The sequence below is a fragment of the Dendrobates tinctorius genome, unplaced genomic scaffold (genome assembly GCF_039654945.1).
Source record: "Dendrobates tinctorius isolate UK_male_01 unplaced genomic scaffold, ASM3965494v1 ptg000011l, whole genome shotgun sequence".
Taxonomy (NCBI): domain Eukaryota; kingdom Metazoa; phylum Chordata; class Amphibia; order Anura; family Dendrobatidae; genus Dendrobates; species Dendrobates tinctorius.
In genome coordinates this window covers 33,990,553-34,011,935 of record NW_027361679.1, presented here as the reverse complement: position 1 = coordinate 34,011,935, position 21,383 = coordinate 33,990,553, and the positions used below count along the sequence as shown (strand labels likewise).

General features: G+C 45.7%; 1 protein-coding gene across 5 annotated transcripts in view; it reads right to left on the bottom strand.

Annotated features, from left to right (window-relative positions):
• Positions 1 to 21,383, bottom strand: part of USO1 (USO1 vesicle transport factor) — a 126,967-nt gene that overhangs the window by 83,598 nt on the left and 21,986 nt on the right. For 3 of the 5 annotated variants that reach the window (XM_073590742.1, XM_073590733.1, XM_073590713.1), the window contains exons 3-5: positions 15,058 to 15,122; positions 13,491 to 13,564; positions 3,680 to 3,691 (exon numbers count right to left, since the gene is read on the bottom strand). In XM_073590742.1, coding sequence (XP_073446843.1) covers positions 3,680 to 3,691; positions 13,491 to 13,564; positions 15,058 to 15,122 — 151 coding nt within the window. The remainder of the gene's footprint in view (positions 1 to 3,679; positions 3,692 to 13,490; positions 13,565 to 15,057; positions 15,123 to 21,383) is intronic. The other 2 variants (XM_073590704.1, XM_073590722.1) reach the window with 1 other exon arrangement.

Here is a 21,383-nt window from a genome sequence, read left to right as displayed (position 1 = left end):
ACTGGAGACAAGCAGGACTGCATTAGATAAAATATATATATATATATATATATATATATATATATATATATATATATATATATATATATATAATGTATTTACTTAGTCTCTACATCTTGTGCCGCCCCTCTTCCCCAGCATAGTAGAAAAAAACGGATCCAGCGACTGATGCCGCTGGATCCATTTTTTTTCCCCATTGACTTGTATTAGCGACGGATGGCCGTACGTTTCATCCGTTGGAAATTCTTTGTCCGTAGGATGGAGACAACGGACATAGGAACGTTTTTTTGTCTACGTCAAAAAATCGGACAGCGACGTATCCGTCAAAGTCCGATTTTTGCTAGAATGGAAGCCTATGGGCGACGGATCCATCGCTGTCCGACAAATCACGGAATCCGGCGACGGATTCCATTTTTTTTTCTAACTGTGCATGTTCCAACATTGTGTGCATGTGGGGGGAGGCCTGCAGGGCTGTGCGGGGGTCTGAGGGGATGTGGGTTTGTGTGTATATGCAGAGGCATCGTCCAATGGGACTACAAGCCCTATCAGGCTATGCCTGCTACAGTGACAGTGATTGATTAACACATTAGCCAATGATGCGACAGCAGTAGTCCCATCATCCGGCTAATGTGTTGAATGTAAGAAAAAAAAAAAAAAACACATATAGTTCATATTCATCATCTACACCTAATCCCGAAGTGCTCGCTCAGGAGAAAAAAATTAAAATAATAAACCAACAATATACTCCCTGTTTCTGACGTAATCCAATTAATACGATTGTCCCACGACGATCTCCCGTGGAGAGCTGTCACATCAGCTGATGTGACCTCTGTCCAGGGGCTCCAGTGATACAATGACGGAGATAATCCTCCGCACTGTATCACTCCGCCACCGAAAGGTCACCGGAGATCACCTGTCACTTTGCGGCACTAAAAAGTAAGAATTTTCTCACACTGTAGTGCCGTAAAGCGAGAGGCTTATTGCCGATGACACACTGTGGAAGGGTTATCTCCGGTCAGTGTGTCATCGGAGGCCTATAGAGCGATCTCATCTGCTGATGTGACAGCTCTATGGGGGAAGATTGTCATGGAACAATCGATAGTAATGGTATTACGCCGGACAGGGAGTATATTGTTGGCCTGTTTTTTAAATTTTTTTGCAGGTGATCGATGGCTTCGACCTGATAGGCGTACAATAAAAATTTTGAACAAATGTGTCGTGTTTTATTTAATTAAAATACTTTATTCTTATGTGTGTGTTTTTTTAACTCTTTATTACTATAAGATTAATAATGGATAGGCATTTATTGACACCTCTCCATTATTAACCGGGCTTAATGTCACCTTACATTAGCAAGGTGACATTAACCCCTTATTACCCTATATGCACTATATTAGCTTTTTCAGCTCTGCTGCATTGCTAAATCTAAAAACTCTGTGTCTGAACTGCTGCACCCAGTAATCTAAGTGATACACAATTGGATTCCTTACCTACTTCACGCTGCTGTCAGATGAGTTAGCAAAAACCTGCTGTCAGATTAAGTTTAAAATGTGTGGCCACGCCATGATGCACAGAGTGGCTATGCTTTGTTTGAACAGTCATTCTGAGTCCCTTTAACCTTCTAGTATCACTTTGTGGGTACCAGATAGGTCCGATTCTATCTATGAAACAGCTTCTCTCATTTCTTGGTACTGGAAACGTGAGGGCAGTGATTTTTAATGAAGCTTGACTATGGAGCCTGCCTCTAATCTGCCACCCGATCATCCAAAAGAAACATGGTAATTTGACAAATTAAAAACATTACCATGTAGTAAAATTAAGAACATTGCCAGACACCAAATGGCATTTGTGTGTATAATAGTAATATTGTGTATATTACTATTATACACACAAATGCCACAGATACATATACTCATATCCCATAGTACACCTAGAGCTTGACTTTTCCACTAATTAGACTTCTGAAAATTGTGCTATATCTGAATAACCTGCATACCCAGTATACTTTTCTCTCTGTATTGCTTGCTTTAAAAGGAACACAATGGAGCCACTAAACACAGATACTAATCTGCTAATGGTTTCGTGAAGTTACAGCGTGGACATTTCAGTCGAGTTATAGGAGAGTTTTCACTTATAAATTAGGTGTTGGTAGTAGTAGTATGTTAGTACAGACCAGATATGTCCTACATTCAATATCATCTGGCCGTTGATCCTTTTTGGAGATGTATGAATTAGATCTTATAAAGAGGACCTGTCACCAGGGGAAAAGTGTCCATTATTCCGGTTATTTTATTACCGCTGCTCCCATGGGTATTCAACTCTTTTCATTTTTAAAATCTACTCTGTAGTTCAAGTGCTATGGGTGTTTTGATTTAGTGCTCATTTTTATTGTCTTTACAAGGGGGCGAGGCTCACACAATTCTGAGGGTGTGGCCTTAGGCGGCTCTGCATTATTAAGCAGGGAGGCACACCCCCTTGTGAAGATCATAAAAATTAGCATTAATTAAATAGACCCATATCTCTGGAATTGTATGGTGGGAAGAAGAAACTGTAGTATTCAGGTGAACAGTGGGAATAAAGTAATAGCAAAAATTGGTCACTTATCTGGTGACAGGCCCGCTTTAAAGGGGATATCTGGTATATCACGTGAACACAACGCGGGCCTTTTTTCAGCTCTGCTCTGCTGACAGGGCAGGACTGCCGGTCATTCTGACTGACAGCCAACTCCTCGCTGCCTAACTGGGGGAGTCGGCTGCCAATCAGCATGATGTTGCCAGGTGGGCCTCGTTGGAAAAGAAGCCGTTGCTCTGTCGAAATGACGTCAGCAGAGGCAGCTGAATCGCCGGCAGGAGCAGCCTGTGACTGCTCTGTGCTGCGAAAGAACGAAGTCGGCACAACAGGTAGGTTAGTAGCAACTATCTGCCTGTTAGTGCTTAGGCCCATTTATTTATGTTTTACCAAGTCCCAAATATCCCCCTTTAACAGGAGTGCATGATATTAGCAAGACAAGTCTGTTCTTCCTCAGAAACATCGCCACTTATGCTCATAGACTATGACTGGTATTGTATTGACTTTAAGGCTGCTTTTACACTTACCGTGTTATTGCGGGTCGATTTTGCGGCCCCAATAGATTTCTATGGGGCCGCAAAATTGGCCATCAAAAATTCCACGATGCGCCGTGTGCCGTACGGCCATGAGGGTCGATCTTTTATACAGCATACGGACACGGCCCACATTGTAAATTAATGGGGCCGCAAAAAGGAATTTTGTTTTTGCGGCGCACTGTGACTTCCGGTTTCGCAGACCGCCGGTTTTTTTTTCCCAATACTATTTCCATAGTATTGGAAAAAGTAAAAACGGCGCCCCGCAAGCTTTTTAGTGGTCCGTTATCGCGGCAGACAGTAAAAAATGCAGCAATACGGCCCGCAAAAAAGCTTACTGCAAAAGTAGCCTTATAGAGTTGAAAAGCAAATGATAGACAGACAGAGCCATTGGACCAGAGGAAAGAAAAGAGATAATTGATTCTAATTTGACACAACCCATGAAAATTGCATAAAACACTACTCATTTTAATGATTAGTTCGTTAGTGATCTACAGTACATGGGAGCAGACAAAGCTAAACCAACACCAGTTAGCGAGTATGTGGGATGAGAACACCATGCAGACACCAATTTTTACCTTCAGATTCGGCTGCAAAGACATGGAAGAAAGAAAGAGAAGTTTACAACACAAGACAGATAAATGAAGGCTAGAATTTACAAAGTATAAATCAGTGGTGATGGGAGCATGCCATTTTAATAAAGCCACGCCGTCATATACGACAGAGACTGAGCAACGCAACGCTGCAACGGCGGAGCTCCGGGGTTATAGCATGACATCGTTCACACACAGATCCCCTCTGCCTAGCTACAAAGCAAAAAACGGAAGAAATTCAACAAGTGTTAACGACATTGCTACCATCTAATACTGCACCTGTGCGGACGATGCACAAACAGCATTTTGCAAAAAGTTACATGGAAAAAAAGCAAATGTAATAATGTGCAACATGATGCTGCTGCGAACAGCGAAACGTGCATGCGACGTGGTGGGTCACTGCACCAACAAAAGCAGCCTGTCTGTTAGCCAGAAGCAGTGTTTCCGTAGGTGCTAGTTCACCTGTATCTCTGGGAAGGAGGCTCCATGAAGGGAATCGACCAACTGCATGAACAATTTGGCAAGGGAGCAAAATCAGAGTAGCAGGGAGTAAGTGGCTAATTCCTGAATTTATGAAGGCTGACATAACAAAACAGGTCATACATCCTTATCAGGTCTAATGCAAACTATCAGCAACTCCAAGATGTCCTACAGGTATGTTCAATAGTAGTGGTGCTGGGGTGAGAAAAAAGCAGCAAAACACACATACAGTTCTCCAACAAATGTTATGGCGAGTAACAGTGAAGTATAAAAACCAAGAACATGTACTCCACTAGTAATCACCAAGAAACCACACCAAATTATTTTACTGTCACGCCGCAGCATAAGTGCAGAGTCTGAACAAAGACTAAAATGTAATCTGTGCTAAAGGCCTCAACTACAGAGATCAACCTTCTGCAATTACTCAAGGGAAAGCAGCATCTAGGACCCCCAACTAAAAGGAGAAGGGGGGGGTTTCTGTTCTCATATAGGCCATTAAGAAAATCATAAACCTCTCTACTGCAATCTCTTTGGGGGATACCTAGAACAGTCTCACAACTCGTCTCCACTTCTCCTCCATCTTCCATCCAAGTACTGCCACACTCAATCAGGGGAAAAACGACCCCATTGTGCTACGGTAATGGATTCCTGCACAGTGACCATGAAATTATCAGACATATCCCAAAGTATACAAACTAAAGCATCAGCAGATGCAAAGTCCATACAAGAGTAGATAACCATGGGCTAATAGACTGCTCATGAATATATCATCACAAGAAGTAATAGATTGCAGCATTAAAATTCTACTGAAAAAGCACGTGCAATATTTTAGCACCCAAAGAGTCTCAAGTGTTTGGGTAAAGCTTTACTTTTAGGAATTTGGAGTGTCATAATCCATTTCTTCTTTTGAAGATTTCCTAAATAGTGATGAGCGAATGTGCTCTGATAAGATATTATCTGAGCATGCTCGTGTCCTAACCGTCTTCAACTGCATCTGACTAACAGACAATCCATGCATGTGTTGCGGCTATCGAATAGCAACGGGGACTCAAACATACTGTAGCATTCTAGCATGCCGAAGATACTCCGGTAGCACATAAGCATGCTCGGGTAACATCTTATCAGTAGTCCTAAAGAACAGTCAGGTCTGTGAACCCAATGTAACATCTAGGGATGGCCCAATTCTACCTATTAATATGCATGGAAGTCGCTATTTTACAAACGTAAAATTGTTTCAAGGAGCAGTATTACTGGTATTAATGTAAATATATAGTACGCCCTCAAATAGCTTTCACGTTTATCTGTCCTACAAACCTACATTTTTATCACAACTTCTAATTTACATTTGTTAGGCTTTCCCATGAGTTGTGCCCAGCTAGTTGTTTCTCTACGGCTGCTTTTACACTTACCGTGTTTTTGAGGGTCGTAAAATCAGCCCGCAAAAATTCCACTGTGTGTAGTACGGCCGTGATAAAAGATCGACCTTGCTCGATCTTATTCACGACGTATGGACACGGCCCCCATTGAAATTCAATGGTGCGCAAAAACAAACGGAAGTTTGTTTTTGGGTGCACCGTGACTTCCCGTTTTGCAGAACGCCGTTTCTTTCTTTCCAATACTATTTAAATAGTATTGGAAAAATGAAAAACGGCGATTCGCAAGCTTTTTTGCGGTCCGTTATTGCGGCAGACCACAAAAAATGCGGCGATATGGACCGCAAAAAAAGCGGTAAGTGTAAAAGTAGCCTACCTGATGATGATCCCAGCGAAAAGAGACAGGCAGAGAAAAGTTGCATGCAACCTCTTCTGTTCGGCTCAGCCTGGTACCGACGGTACAACTAATACCGTAGGGCACATAGGTGCTCCTATAGGAAACAATAAGATTAATTGTGCCATCAGTTTCAGGGCTCGTTCACACAACTGCGTCTTCAGTGCAAGTGCTATCCCCATAAAAAAAAAAAAAAAAAAAAGAATGAACAACACTCGGACTGATGTTATCCCATGGGGCAGTGCAGATGAGTGTTTTTTCACTGACCGAATCTGCCTGTGGAAAAAATTGCAACATGCACGGTTTCTTCCGTAAACTGGGCTTGCCCATTCAAGCCTATGGGTGCAAACAACAAAAAACAAAAAGGATTCCATATGGAGCCACAGTATATGGATACGTTGCAATTCTGTAACACAGGAAACTAAATGGTTTTCTGATGTTATTGTAAAAAACGCATTGTATAGACATGTGAGTAAAATATTGCCAGCGTTTTCAGCATGAAACGCAACAATTTTCTATAAGATCTTGTGAACCTGCCTTCACTCTGGTGTTTATGTAGCATCACAACACAATGATTAGACTTTTATAGAAGGGTCTTAGAAGTTCTTTAAAAGAGGAGCCGAGTTTTAACATTCTTTTCTTAATTAACAAATAGCCCTAGTTGCTATGGTTAAATGGATATTTCCATCTCAGCTTTTCATGGTTAATACATGAACATTTCTGTCCACCTCCAACCACTGGAGATAGGACTACGACATCAGCCCAACCTACATTGTTTCCGTAACGCTCATAAAAGTTAAAGAGAGTTACAGAAATATTAGTCAGAGATGAACATAATGTATATGCCATCTCAGACTTTTATTAACCTGTTAAAAGGGGTTGTATGGTTAAAAAAAGTTATCCCATATGCAGAACATAGGTGTTAGGTTACTGATCAGTGGGATCTGCACTGATCAGCAGAATGGGGAATTTTTATCCCCATTACAGAATGGAGCTGCAGGTCGGATCCCTGATCGCTACATCATTCATTCTCCTTGGGGATGCCACAAAAAGCCAAGTGTAGAATTAAGCAGCCCCAAAGAGAGTGGATGGAGCAGCAGTGGAGAATGGGCAACGTCACTCCAGTCCCACAGGGATTAAAACAGGATTTTTGGATTGCTTACCGTAAAATCTGTTTCTCGGAGCCTTCATTGGGGGACACAGAGACCATGGGTGTATGCTGCTGCCAATAGGAGGCTGACACTATGCAAAAAAAGGTTAGCTCCTCCTCCGCAGTGTACACCCCACCGACCGGCAGGGATTTCCTCAGTTAGTGAGAAAGCAGTAGGAGAAGTAACAGAATAGATTAAAAACAGAACAAACAACTCAACTGTAACCATTCAACTAAAGTAAGAACAGGAGCTGTAGAACATGGGAGGGTGCTGTGTCCCCCAATGAAGGCTCCGAGAAACAGATTTTACGGTAAGCAACCCAAAAATCCTGTTTTCTCGTTCGCCTTATTGGGGGGCACAGAGACCATGGGACGTCCAAAAGCAGTCCCTGGGGTGGGAAACAAACTTCCATCAGGCCAGCGGACTCACCACCGCGGCCTGCAGAATCCTTCTACCTAGGCTGGCGTCCGCCGAAGCGTAGGTGTGGACTCTGTAGAATTTCACAAACGTGTGAACCGATGACCATGTTGCAGCTTTGCAAAGCTGCAGCGCGGAAGCTCTGTGGCGTACCGCCCAGGAGGCACCCACCACCCGAGTAGAGTGGGCCCTGATCCCCGGAGGGGATCCGCGACGCTTAACTCTGTAGGCTTCCAAAATTGCCGATCTGATCCAGCGAGCAATAGTGGCCTTTGACGCCGGGAGACCTTTCCGCGCCCCATCTGGAATAATGAAAAGAGACTGTCTTTCGCAAGGAAGCCGTCCTAGACAGATAGACTCTTATTGTCCTAACCAGGTCCAGCTTGTTCAAAGACCGCTCTCGGGGATGAGTTGGACTCAGACAGAAGGACGGTAGCACGATATCCTCATTGAGGTGAAACGAGGACACCACCTTCGGAAGGAAGGAGGGCGGAGGCCGCAGAACTACCTTATCCTGGTGAAGCACCAGAAAGGGAGAGCGGCAAGAAAAAACTGCCAATTCCGACACGCGCCGGACGGAGGTGATGGCCACCAGAAAGGCCACCTTCCAAGAAAGAAGAGAAAGGGAAACTTCCCTGAGAGGTTCAAAGGGAGAACCTTGCAGAACCTCAAGAACCAGATTAAGATCCCATGGATCCACGGGCGCCCTGTACGGCGGAACCGTGTGAGCCACGCCCTGAAGAAAGGTCTTGACTTGAGGACGGGAAGCCAACGTTCTCTGAAAGAAAATTGACAGCGCCGAAACTTGCCCCTTCAAGGAACTGAGGGCAAGCCCCGCTTCCAATCCTGCCTGGAGAAAGGCTAGGACTGAAGGGAGCGAAAAGTACATGGGCGCGATGTCATTGGTCTCACACCAAGTGAAATAGGCCTTCCAAGTACGGTAGTAGATCTTGGAAGATGATGGCTTTCTGGCTCGGATCATGGTCTGAATTACTTGGTCGGAAAATCCAGCTCTTTTCAAAACCTCGGTCTCAACAGCCACGCAAATCGGACCTTGGGACAGCAGATCTGCTCTGTCCGGAAGCTTCCAGGGAGCGTCCGCGAGAAGATTGACAATGTCCGCGAACCAAGACCTTCTGGGCCAATTCGGGGCGATGAGAATGACTGGAATTCCTTCTGCCTTGATCTTCCTCAACAGCTTGGGAAGAAGAGGCAGAGGAGGGAACAGGTAGGGAAGATCGAACTGGGACCAAGGAACGGCCAGGGCGTCGGCGCCCACTGCCAGAGGGTCCCGAGACCTGGACACGAATTGTGGGACTTTCCTGTTGAGGCGAGACGCCATGAGATCTACATCCGGGGTTCCCCACCGAAGGCAGAGCCGATGAAACACCTCCGGATGTAGGGACCACTCTCCCGCTGCGAGACCCTCGCGGCTCAGAAAATCGGCGACCCAGTTGTCTACGCCGGAGATGTGGACCGCGGAAATTGTCGGAACGGAAATCTCCGCCCAAAGAAGAATTTTGGACACCTCCGCCAGGGCTGAGACACTCCGTGTTCCCCCTTGGCGGTTGACATATGCCACCGCTGTGGCATTGTCTGTCTGAACCCGAACAGGCAGTCCCTTGGAGGGCCTGGGGAGAGCGGGAGAAAAGCCCGCTTAGAAGAAAGGGGCGAGGGGCGTGGCCGCGACGCTGCGGTAGGCCCGAACAGAAGCCGAGGCCTAAATTAGTTGCGGCGGCCGCCTGTCAGCAGGGGGTCGGCGCAGAGGTCGGGACAAGGACGCCGCCGCTGGAAGCCGCTTCCCAGCATGGAAGGGGAGGGAGAGGCCCTGTGCTCTCTGTCCCCAGAAAGAGGGGAGGGAAGGGGAAGAGCGGAGGGCAGCAATATAAGGATGATGTGCCCGTAGGGTGGCTGTGGAGAACCGCAGCGCCCGCATCCCTGTGCCAATGAAGAGGACCCCCTGTCCGTCGGGAATAGGCAGCCAGGTAAAATAAAAAAGGCCATACTCACTCATCCCCGATCCATTACCTGGATTGAAGAGCTCCTGTGTCTCCTCCGACAGGCTCTGGTAGGCGAGTGGGTGGGAGACTGGCGACAAGGACCCCTGGAGTCGCTGGCATGTCTTGGTGTCGGCGTCCGTCTTGGCTGCTGGTCCTGTCGCGGAGAACTGCAAGGATACGGGGTGGCAATACATGCCGTACTCGCAGACTCCTTGTGGGAGTACAGATGTGACTGTTCACTCTGTATCCCTCCGTAGAACCTGTAAAGGAACGACGCACGACGAGGTAGATATGGGTCTAATGAAAGACCCGTGTCCACCTCCTACTGACACTAAGCTAAACTGAGGAAATCCCTGCCGGTCGGTGGGGTGTACACTGCGGAGGAGGAGCTAACCTTTTTTTGCATAGTGTCAGCCTCCTAGTGGCAGCAGCATACACCCATGGTCTCTGTGTCCCCCAATAAGGCGAACGAGAAAGTTCCCCATTTTGCCAATCGGTGTGAGTCCCAGGGTAAGATAACCACCAATCAACAAGTTATCCATGCTGTGGACAGGTGATAAATTACTTGTCTGGTGAAAACAAGTATGGGAAAAAAACAAACAACCAAGTTTTCAAACATTTTTTCTTGCAGTATTTGAAACCATTTGGTTAGTACAGAACCTCCCACTTTTTATTTATGAAAGTTTTATGTCTCTATCGACATTACACCAAAAAAGGACTCTCTTGAAATACCTTTGCACTTTTTTTCATTGCATTAGATGTGAAAAAAAAAACATTTCTGTAATTAGTTTAAATAAAAAAAAAAAAAAAAAAACCATTTAGGCTATGTGCACACGCTAGCGTTTTTAAACGCTCAGGAAAAGGATCCCCTTCCCAGAAATCGCGCGTCTTTTTCCGCGCGTCTTTTTCCGCACGTTTTTTGACACGCGATTTCTGGGATCATTGGGGATGGCTAAAAATGCTCAGCAATGCGGAAATTAATGAGCATGCTGCGTTTTTAGCCGCTAAGCGATTCCTGAGCGGTTAAAAACGCATGCATTGGCACAGAAAGCCAAAAACGCATGCTAATTAATTTGATGCATCTTTCAAGCGTTTCTGCAGCGTCTGAGCCGGCTCAAACGCTGCGGAAACGCTTAAAAAATTGCATCGTGTGCACACAGCCTCAATCTTTTCAGTTCTGTAGGCTATGTGTGGGCTCATACTGGACGTAGGAGGCTGTTTGCGGGCTCATACTGGACGTAGGAGGCTGTGTGCGGGCTCATACTGGACGTAGGAGGCTGTGTGCGGGCTCATACTGGACGTAAGAGGCTGTGTGCGGGCTCATACTGGACGTAAGAGGCTGTGTGCGGGCTCATACTGGACGTAAGAGGCTGTGTGCGGGCTCATACTGGACGTAGGAGGCTGTGTGCGGGCTCATACTGGACGTAGGAGGCTGTGTGCGGGCTCATACTGGACGTAGGAGGCTGTGTGCGGGCTCATACTGGACGTAGGAGGCTGTGTGCGGGCTCATACTGGACGTAGGAGGCTGTGTGCGGGCTCATACTGGACGTAGGAGGCTGTGTGCGGGCTCATACTGGACGTAGGAGGCTGTGTGCGGGCTCATACTGGACGTAGGAGGCTGTGTGCGGGCTCATACTGGACGTAGGAGGCTGTGTGCGGGCTCATACTGGACGTAGGAGGCTGTGTGCGGGCTCATACTGGACGTAGGAGGCTGTGTGCGGGCTCATACTGGACGTAGGAGGCTGTGTGCGGGCTCATACTGGACGTAGGAGGCTGTGTGCGGGCTCATACTGGACGTAGGAGGCTGTGTGCGGGCTCATACTGGACGTAGGAGGCTGTGTGCGGGCTCATACTGGACGTAGGAGGCTGTGTGCGGGCTCATACTGGACGTAGGAGGCTGTGTGCGGGCTCATACTGGACGTAGGAGGCTGTGTGCGGGCTCATACTGGACGTAGGAGGCTGTGTGCGGGCTCATACTGGACGTAGGAGGCTGTGTGCGGGCTCATACTGGACGTAGGAGGCTGTGTGCGGGCTCATACTGGACGTAGGAGGCTGTGTGCGGGCTCATACTGGACGTAGGAGGCTGTGTGCGGGCTCATACTGGACGTAGGAGGCTGTGTGCGGGCTCATACTGGACGTAGGAGGCTGTGTGCGGGCTCATACTGGACGTAGGAGGCTGTGTGCGGGCTCATACTGGACGTAGGAGGCTGTGTGCGGGCTCATACTGGACGTAGGAGGCTGTGTGCGGGCTCATACTGGACGTAGGAGACTGTGTGCGGGCTCATACTGGACGTAGGAGGCTGTGTGCGGGCTCATACTGGACGTAGGAGGCTGTGTGCGGGCTCATACTGGACGTAGGAGGCTGTGTGCGGGCTCATACTGGACGTAGGAGGCTGTGTGCGGGCTCATACTGGACGTAGGAGGCTGTGTGCGGGCTCATACTGGACGTAGGAGGCTGTGTGCGGGCTCATACTGGACGTAGGAGGCTGTGTGCGGGCTCATACTGGACGTAGGAGGCTGTGTGCGGGCTCATACTGGACGTAGGAGGCTGTGTGCGGGCTCATACTGGACGTAGGAGGCTGTGTGCGGGCTCATACTGGACGTAGGAGGCTGTGTGCGGGCTCATACTGGACGTAGGAGGCTATGTGCGGGCTCATACTGGACGTAGGAGGCTATGTGCGGGCTCATACTGGACGTAGGAGGCTATGTGCGGGCTCATACTGGACGTAGGAGGCTATGTGCGGGCTCATACTGGACGTAGGAGGCTATGTGCGGGCTCATACTGGACGTAGGAGGCTATGTGGGGGCTCATACTGGACGTAGGAGGCTATGTGGGGGCTCATACTGGACATAGGAGGCTATGTGCGGGCTCATACTGGACGTAGGAGGCTATGTGCGGGCTCATACTGGACGTAGGAGGCTATGTGGGGGCTCATACTGGACGTAGGAGGCTATGTGCGGGCTCATACTGGACGTAGGAGGCTATGTGCGGGCTCATACTGGACGTAGGAGGCTATGTGGGGGCTCATACTGGACGTAGGAGGCTATGTGGGGGCTCATACTGGACGTAGGAGGCTATGTGCGGGCTCATACTGGACGTAGGAGGCTATGTGGGGGATCATATTGTATAAAGGAGGTTATGTTAGGGCTTGTACTGTATATTGGAAGCTATGTGCGGGCTCATACTGAACGTAGGAGGCTATGTGCAGGTTCATATTGTACATAGGCTATGTGGGGGATCATATTGTATAAAGGAGGTTATGTTAGGACTCATACTGTATATTGGAGGCTATGTGCTGGCTCATACTGAATGTAGGAGGCTATGTGGAGTCTCACTGTATAAAGAGGGGTTGTGGGGGGGGTTAATATTGAGTAAAGGAGACTGTATGTGGACTCATATGGTATATAGATAGGCTGTGAGCGTGGTCATATGTTATATAGGGGGAAGTCAGCCAACTTAATTCTGCTAAATATTAAGAGATACAATTAAGATTAATAAAAGTCTTTCATGTGGCCCCTCAGGAAGATAAATTGCCAACCCCTGCTATGTAACCATGGTGGAAACTTAGATCTGTGAAGGAATTCTTTGCAAAAAATGGTAGGATGCTTTTAGCTAAGCCTATCTGATAAATTGTCTCGTTTTCTTGTATTTTAGATGCAAGAAAAGACTAAAAGACTATGGAACCGGCAGTTTAATGGTAACTGCTTGCGTATATTAGGCACTTTCATACTGATGTCATGTTCACTGAGAACATTTCATATGTTTTCTGTACAAGGGATGGCGACTACAAGACCTAAAAATGCACAATATATAAAGAGAACTTCTGGCTGTGAGACAGACAGGTGCTTACTGTTAGCTGAATAATGTAATATTTCATTGGATGATGATGTTATTTTTGTGATAACTTCATTCAGATTTACAAATGGTAATAGTGCAAGAGGTGAGTAATCAGAGAGTGTCTAGGAGGACTCGGGACTTACCTGCCTCTTCCACATCGTTAGACATGATGTTGTAAAGTGTGTCCAGAGCATAGCCGATTATTTCAGAATCAGCACTGAAAGATACAATGTTCATTGAATAAACCGCTCAGTATTATGATATGTTAATGTCAATGAAGTGCAAGGGTGTGTTCACACTACGTGTTTTTCCAATGTTTTTGTGGAAAACGCAGCAAAAAATACACAAAAGAATGACCATATTCATCTCAATGCAAAAACGACTTGCTGTTTATATTTCGCTATATGTTTGAGTTTCTTTCAAACACTTCAGGCCTTCAAAACACGCCAAGCCTTATTGCTGGATTCTAGCATTTCTGAGAAGAGGAGAGTTTCCCGAGGTGTCTTCTGCTTGAAAACGACGCAGTGTGAGCATACCCAAAAATCTCTTCTTAATGCATTTTTGTCTCCACAGTAGAACAGAAGATACGTAGAGAAGCACCTATCAAACAGAGGCTGGACAGACATCTGACTGGGATGATTTAGCAAATCCTGCTTTGAGCAGGGGGTTGGACCAGATGGCCCAGGAGGTCCCTTCCAACTCTACCATTCTATGATTCTATGCATGCAGATTGGGCAGAAAAGAGGTTCTGCACAACCACTCTACTGTAAGGGCAGGAGCACACGACCATTTCTCTCTCCATCTAAGAAAAATGGTTGGATTACACTGATCAGATTTTCAGGTAGAGAAAATAAAAAAATAAAAAAAGTTTCTCCATCTTCTCCATTTTCTCCATTCTGTCAGACCATTTGGTCAAATGGGACAAAAAAATAATTGAAAATGTGCACAGCCCCAGAAAAAGGACATGGTTACGAGTGCTATCCAAGAAAACCATGGCTAGCCCTCGCCCCCTCGTCCAATATAACGAGTCGTGTGCACGAACCCCAAGTCAGAGAAACAACTCCGCTAATAGCTAAGCTTTGTCCATATGAGCGCGGCGAGGGAGAGCTTAAAATGGATCAGTGGTTGTGCATTCGCCCGCCGATCCTTTCATAAACTATAGGATCACTCAGGGAAATGGATTGTTATGGACCCAACGATCAGACATTTCCTAGCCTATAAATACGTGATAAATGTCAATTTTAGAGGCACATCTCCATGAAGAATTCACACATAAAATACTATCGAGAAGAATTGAATTCGTACTTCAGCAACTTAGATACACAACAAGCTGAGGTAGGAGCATTGATTGAGGAGTCAACACTTCAGTATACAAAAGTGTCTTTTGGGACATGCTGCAAACACATGAAAGAACACTACCGGCTATTTATAAGAATGAGAGCAGAAATGAAAATGGCATCGCCCATTGAGACCTCTGCCTTTTGCTACATTAAAGCCAAAACATTCACTTCAGGTTTGGTGCGTTGTTTTCTACCCATGTGCACAAAGACAAATAAATGGAAAATATGAGCACTAATAATTTGGATTGAGCTATAAAGTTCAAGGTTTCTGGTAGTAATGCAAGTATAAAAGATTAAATGTGATAAACAAATGCCTTTTTTTAACTCTAACTTTATAACTAGTTGAAAAAGTACCATAATTGTCCCTTACCGGTCAGTTTGTAATACACTCAGCAGATGCTCCATTGCCTGGGTGCCAACTTCAAGACGATATTTCTGGTCATAGAAAGAGAAAATAAATGTTTTTGTTAGCTTATTTAACTATATGTGCTTCAATATAAAACCAAAAAAACAGAAGGTGCCCGGGATGCTGACCTGAGAGGAGTCCCCAACAGGAGCTGCTAAAATAACTTTCCCACTAAAGCACCAGCAGGCAGATCTATCTGAATAGGTCCACGTAAGGTCAGGACCCCTGTGACCACATGCACCAGCTATAGCACTTGATGCTTCGCTTATCAAGGGTCTGGCGGGCTTCCGCATCTCGGGGCCATCCTGGCCTATGATGGAGATAGCCTCTGCACGTCATGCTACGGAGATTTTTGCCGTTGGCATTGAGGTAGGAGAGGCTCCAGTCACTTCAAAAATGGAGAGGTAGGACCTGGCTGGGAATCTTGGTCCCAGCTCCGAATTTGACTCTCCGCAGATGTATCTTGAGCTAGGGTTGTGTGCCCCTCGGCCTACGTCCAAGAACAGAGGCCTGACAGGTCATACTTGTAAGAAGTACCTAAGACACTTGCCTACTAAGGAGGACTTTAAGACTTTAATTACAGAAGTAAAAGAAGCTTGCAGATAAATAAGTGCTTGCAGCACTTTACATTTTAGAAATTGCATGCGCAAGACAAAATGTGCAGCACCTCGCAGGCCGAATGGGCACTTGGATAGGCACTTCAATGGTTATCTTGTAGTTCCTCCTACTTTTTCTTTTCCTGATCCCCTCCTACTTAAAAGATTTATTTGTGGTCGCCTTTTTTTTTTCTCTTTTCTAATATTTGAGCTATCTAGGTGACACATTACTGGGCTCACTTAGTGCCGCAGCAGTAACCCCACTCCAGGAAACTTCCTGGGAACATATATAAATATATGTTCTCATTTATCGTTCATTGTGGTCTCTGTCTTCCCTCTTGTTCTCCTGTGCACCCCCCTACCCTTTGTCACCAGATCAATCCCCACCCTTGAAGGAAGTCGAACTTCTCGAGCAGACAGAAAAACAATACTCTTCCAAAGGGGGCATAGGGGATGCAAACTGCAAGCCGACTTAAACAAGAGAGTATAAAAATAAACTTTACTACCTAACTCCCATTATGGGCAAATCAATCCAACGCTTTGGTTCTGATGCCAGGCCTCTCTTAAAGGGATCCCCGGTATGGAAGTTAGGGCAATTGCCTTCAAATGCTCTGATATTGACCCCAGGCCTCTATTAAAGGGATCATTGGTATGGAAGTCAGCTCAAATCCATCCAGCGCTTTGGTTTTGACCCCAGGCCTCTCTGAAAGGGATCCCCGGTATGGAAGTTAGGACTGTTCCACTCAGCGCTGTGGTTCTGACCCCAGGGCCTCTTAAAGGGATCATTGGTATGGAAGTGAGGGCAAATCCACTCTGCGCTCTGAATCTGACCCCAGGCCTCTCTTAAAGGGATCTCCGGTATCCGGTAAATCCCTTAGCACTCTGATTCTCACCCCAGGCTTCTATTAAAGGGTTCATTGGTATGGAAGTCAGGGCAAATCCATTCAGTGCTGTGGTTCTGACGCCAAGCCTCTCTTAAAGGGATCCCCGATATGGAAGTTAGGGCCATTCCACTCAGCGCTCTGGTTCTGACCCCAAGCTGACGAGATGATGTGGGATATTAGGGCAAGCAGTCCGGTGGCTCTGGCTTACGGGATGATGTGGGATATTAGGGATAGTAGTCCAGTGGCTCTGGCTGACGGTATGATGTGGGATATTAGGGGTAGCAGTCCGTCAGCTGTGAAGGGATGATGAGGGATATTAGTAGTCCAGTGGCTCTGGCTAACGGAACGATGTGGGATATTAGGGGTAGTAGTCCGGTAGCTCTGGCTGACGGCATGATGTGGGATATTAGTAGTCCAGTGGCTCTGGCTGACGGAACGATGTGGGATATTAGGGGTAGTAGTCCGGTAGCTCTGGCTGACGGCATGATGTGGGATATTATAGTGAATGTGGCTATGCGAAGTGGGCGGGCTCTACACTCAGCTTTATATATATATATAGATATAATCATTATAATTTGTTATAACTAACCGTCACTATGTTACTATGTCCAGGTTACTATGTCACTAGTTACTATGTCCAGGCAGTGCCGGGCTCTTCAGCTAGTTTATTATAAACGAAGGTCTCCTAGAGGGTAAGCCCATTACTCTATGCAATTGTGAAGGGTTAATACTAAAATCAGAGCTTGAGTTTCACTTCTCCATTTCTCTGTAAGGTTTCGTTTCTCTGTTTTTGTTGTTGTAAGATAAATTTTTATAATTGGCATGGGCTGTCATGAAACCAGACTGTTCCCATCTGTATAAGATAAGGGAGGCGGGGGTGTAAAACACTGAAGAATATGCCATTATAATACTTTCTACGCTATTTAGGTACGGACATATACAGTGGGGCAAAAAAGTATTTAGTCAGTCAGCAATAGTGCAAGTTCCACCACTTAAAAAGATGAGAGGCGTCTGTAATTTACATCATAGGTAGACCTCAACTATGGGAGACAAACTGAGAAAAAAAAATCCAGAAAATCACATTGTCTGTTTTTTTTTCATTTTATTTGCATATTATGGTGGAAAATAAGTATTTGGTCAGAAGCAAGCAATCAAGATTTCTGGCTCTCACAGACCTGTAACTTCTTCTTTAAGAGTCTCCTCTTTCCTCCACTCATTACCTGTGGTAATGGCACCTGTTTAAACTTGTTATCAGTATAAAAAGACACCTGTGCACACCCTCAAACAGTCTGACTCCAAACTCCACTATGGTGAAGACCAAAGAGCTGTCAAAGGACACCAGAAACAAAATTGTAGCCCTGCACCAGGCTGGGAAGACTGAATCTGCAATAGCCAACCAGCTTGGAGTGAAGAAATCAACTGTGGGAGCAATAATTAGAAAATGGAAGACATACAAGACCACTGATAATCTCCCTCGATCTGGTGCTCCACGCAAAATCCCACCCCGTGGGGTCAGAATGATCACAAGAACGGTGAGCAAAAATCCCAGAACCACGCGAGGGGACCTAGTGAATGAACTGTAGAGAGCTGGGACCAATGTAACAAGGCCTACCATAAGTAACACACTACGCCACCATGGAGTCAGATCCTGCAGTGCCAGACGTGTCCCACTGCTTAAGCCTGTACATGTCCGGGCCCGTCTGAAGTTTGCTAGAGAGCATTTGGATGATCCAGAGGAGTTTTGGGAGAATGTCCTATGGTCTGATGAAACCAAACTGGAACGGTTTGGTAGAAACACAACTTGTCGTGTTTGGAGGAAAAAGAATACTGAGTTGCATCCATCAAACACCATACCTACTGTAAAGCATGGTGGTGGAAACATCATGCTTTGGGGCTGTTTCTCTGCAAAGGGGCCAGGACGACTGATCCGGGTACATGAAAGAATGAATGGGGCCATGTATCGTGAGATTTTGAGTGCAAACCTCCTTCCATCAGCAAGGGCATTGAAGATGAAACGAGGCTGGGTCTTTCAACATGACAATGATCCAAAGCACACCGCCAGGGCAACAAAGGAGTGGCTTCGTAAGAAGCATTTCAAGGTCCTGGAGTGGCCTAGCCAGTCTCCAGATCTCAACCCTATAGAAAACCTTTGGAGGGAGTTGAAAGTCCGTGTTGCCAAGCGAAAAGCCAAAAACATCACTGCTCTAGAGGAGATCTGCATGGAGGAATGGGCCAACATACCAACAACAGTGTGTGGCAACCTTGTGAAGACTTACAGAAAACGTTTGACCTCTGTCATTGCCAACAAAGGATATTTCACAAAGTATTGAGATGAAATTTTGTTTCTGACCAAATACTTATTTTCCACCATAATATGCAAATAAAATGAAAAAAAAAAACAGACAATGTGATTTTCTGGATTTTTTTTTCTCAGTTTGTCTCCCATAGTTGAGGTCTACCTATGATGTAAATTACAGACGCCTCTCATCTTTTTAAGTGGTGGAACTTGCACTATTGCTGACTGACTAAATACTTTTTTGCCCCACTGTATGTAGTTTCCGGTTTTCTTGCAATATTATTGGCTTATAAAGTGAAATGATGCTATTGGTACTTGAGAACCTTGCATAATTAAGCAAAAGATTATAAAAGATGTGACTAAAATAAAGGGGCTTAGTGATCTGCCTCGATCCTCCCGTACAGAGACCCCAGTCTCCGTGTGGTCATTTGAGTTGCTAGCAACACTGGAATGATTTGGAAATCACTGGCTCAACCGTGAAGGGTTAATTTAGCCCTCCCAAAATAGCTACCCCGACACAATATTTATGGGCCAAACACAGGCTAAATACATTTTCTGCGCAAAGTATTCTTTCTACAGAAACCACCTCCATCAACCTTAATGATTGGAAGTGACTTCAAAGTCGGCTTTTTGAAAATCTCAGACAGGATTGTAGGAGAGATCTCCTCCCTCCGCAAACTTGTCACGATTGAGGGCTAGGTTCACAAAAATCAATCACCAATGAGGAGATTTTTAATATCTTAAAGGACCGCCCTTTAGTAGGTACCTAGGACCTGATGGTCTGACATACCTGTATTATAAAACATTTTCAGATTAATTAACTACCCATATGACCACACTGTTAAATTCCTTTTTGAAAGGTTCTCCTATACCTGATACTCTAACTCACTCCTATCTAATTCTCATCCCTTAACCAGATAGAGCAATCGAGAGGATCTCTAATTATAGACCAATTGCTCTCCTTAACGCGGACCCAAAGATTATTACCCATCTCCTGACCAATAGACTCAATTACTGGCTACCGCAACTAATTCACAAGAATCAGGCAGGCTTTCTTCCTTTTCGAAAGGGTGGGTACAAAACCAGGAGGGTGGTGGATTTGATGGAAGTGGAAAATAGAAATAAAAACCAAGCCCTTCTCTTAAGCCTGGACGCGGCTGAAGGTCGTCTTAACTGGTCCCCTTCATGTTTGAGACAGTCAAAGCACTCGGACTACCAGGCTCCATTCTTACAGCCTTAAGAGCACTCTCCAAGTCCCCTTTGTGTTCCATTAAACTAGCCTACCAAATTGATCCTAGTTTTAAAATCACAAAAAGGAACAAGAAAGGGGTGCCACCTATTGAGGTTTGACAAAGAACGCAGTTTGTATGTTTGGGACACGTTATTGTGTCTATCCTCATGATGGAATCCTTTTAATCCAATACATTTTGCAACTATTGAAGATGGAATCTTTTCTTTTTCTCCTATTTGCAAGTGGTCCCTTGAAATTCTGTGCCTCAGGATGCCGGCAGCCTGGGTGAGCTGGTCAATCTTTTGTTTCGTAGTGCCACCTATTGCCCCTATTTGCATTGTGTATTGAGCCATAAGCAGCAGTTACTCGTGAAAACGCCAATATCTTGGGGTGTAAATAAAACATAAATGTTCAAAATTTCTCTTTTTGCAGATGTTGTCCTATTAACCCTTACTAAGCTCCATATTACACTATTCAATCTTAAAGTAGCCCTTGCCCGGGAATATGGGCAATTATCGAGGTACAAAATTAACGCCTCAAAGACAGAAGCGCGCTCCCATTGGCGATATATTGGATCTTTAAAAAAAGAAAAACTAAAAATTATGTTGGAAACCGGAAATAATTAAATACCTGTGTGTTAACTTGACCTCTTTCTACAAAACTTTGTACTTCAGCAATTTCCCCTATATACTCACACACAAAACTTACTGGCTAAATGGAAATTACTTTACCTGTGTCTCAAATGACAGAACAGCCAGATCACATATACCTCAGTCGGATGGAAGCACGACTGTGATAAGTGAAGAAATATATATTCTGCTCTCCAAGTACAAGGTATGGGGAAGTTATCTCCAGCTTCATCCTCCTCCTCCATCGGTCTGACAGCTTTATAGTGTGGGGAGGAGGACCCCTATATAGTGATTGGGCCGGAACCAGGGGGACCGCCATCAGGGTTATTGAAGAAACCACATCAGGGGAATTACAAAGGGAGACATGTGATTGAAGTTGTCAGGGCAACAGGGGGCGGGGCGAGGGTAAAAGGAGCAGGGGGCGCGCTAAGGTGGCAGTTGAAGGAGAGCCTGACAGGAAGGAGAGAGCCGTGCGGCAGAGAGGACTGTGGCAACTGACGGTGTGGAAAAGAGAGACAGGCAGGAGACTGAAAAGGGAAAATTTGAGACTGACCGAAGGTTGACGCGTAAGAGACTCTCCCCGGGAGTTTCCCCCCGCAAACATTCAGATAAAGTGACAGCCGCTGATTCCCTCCGTGGTGTGACAGGACCGGG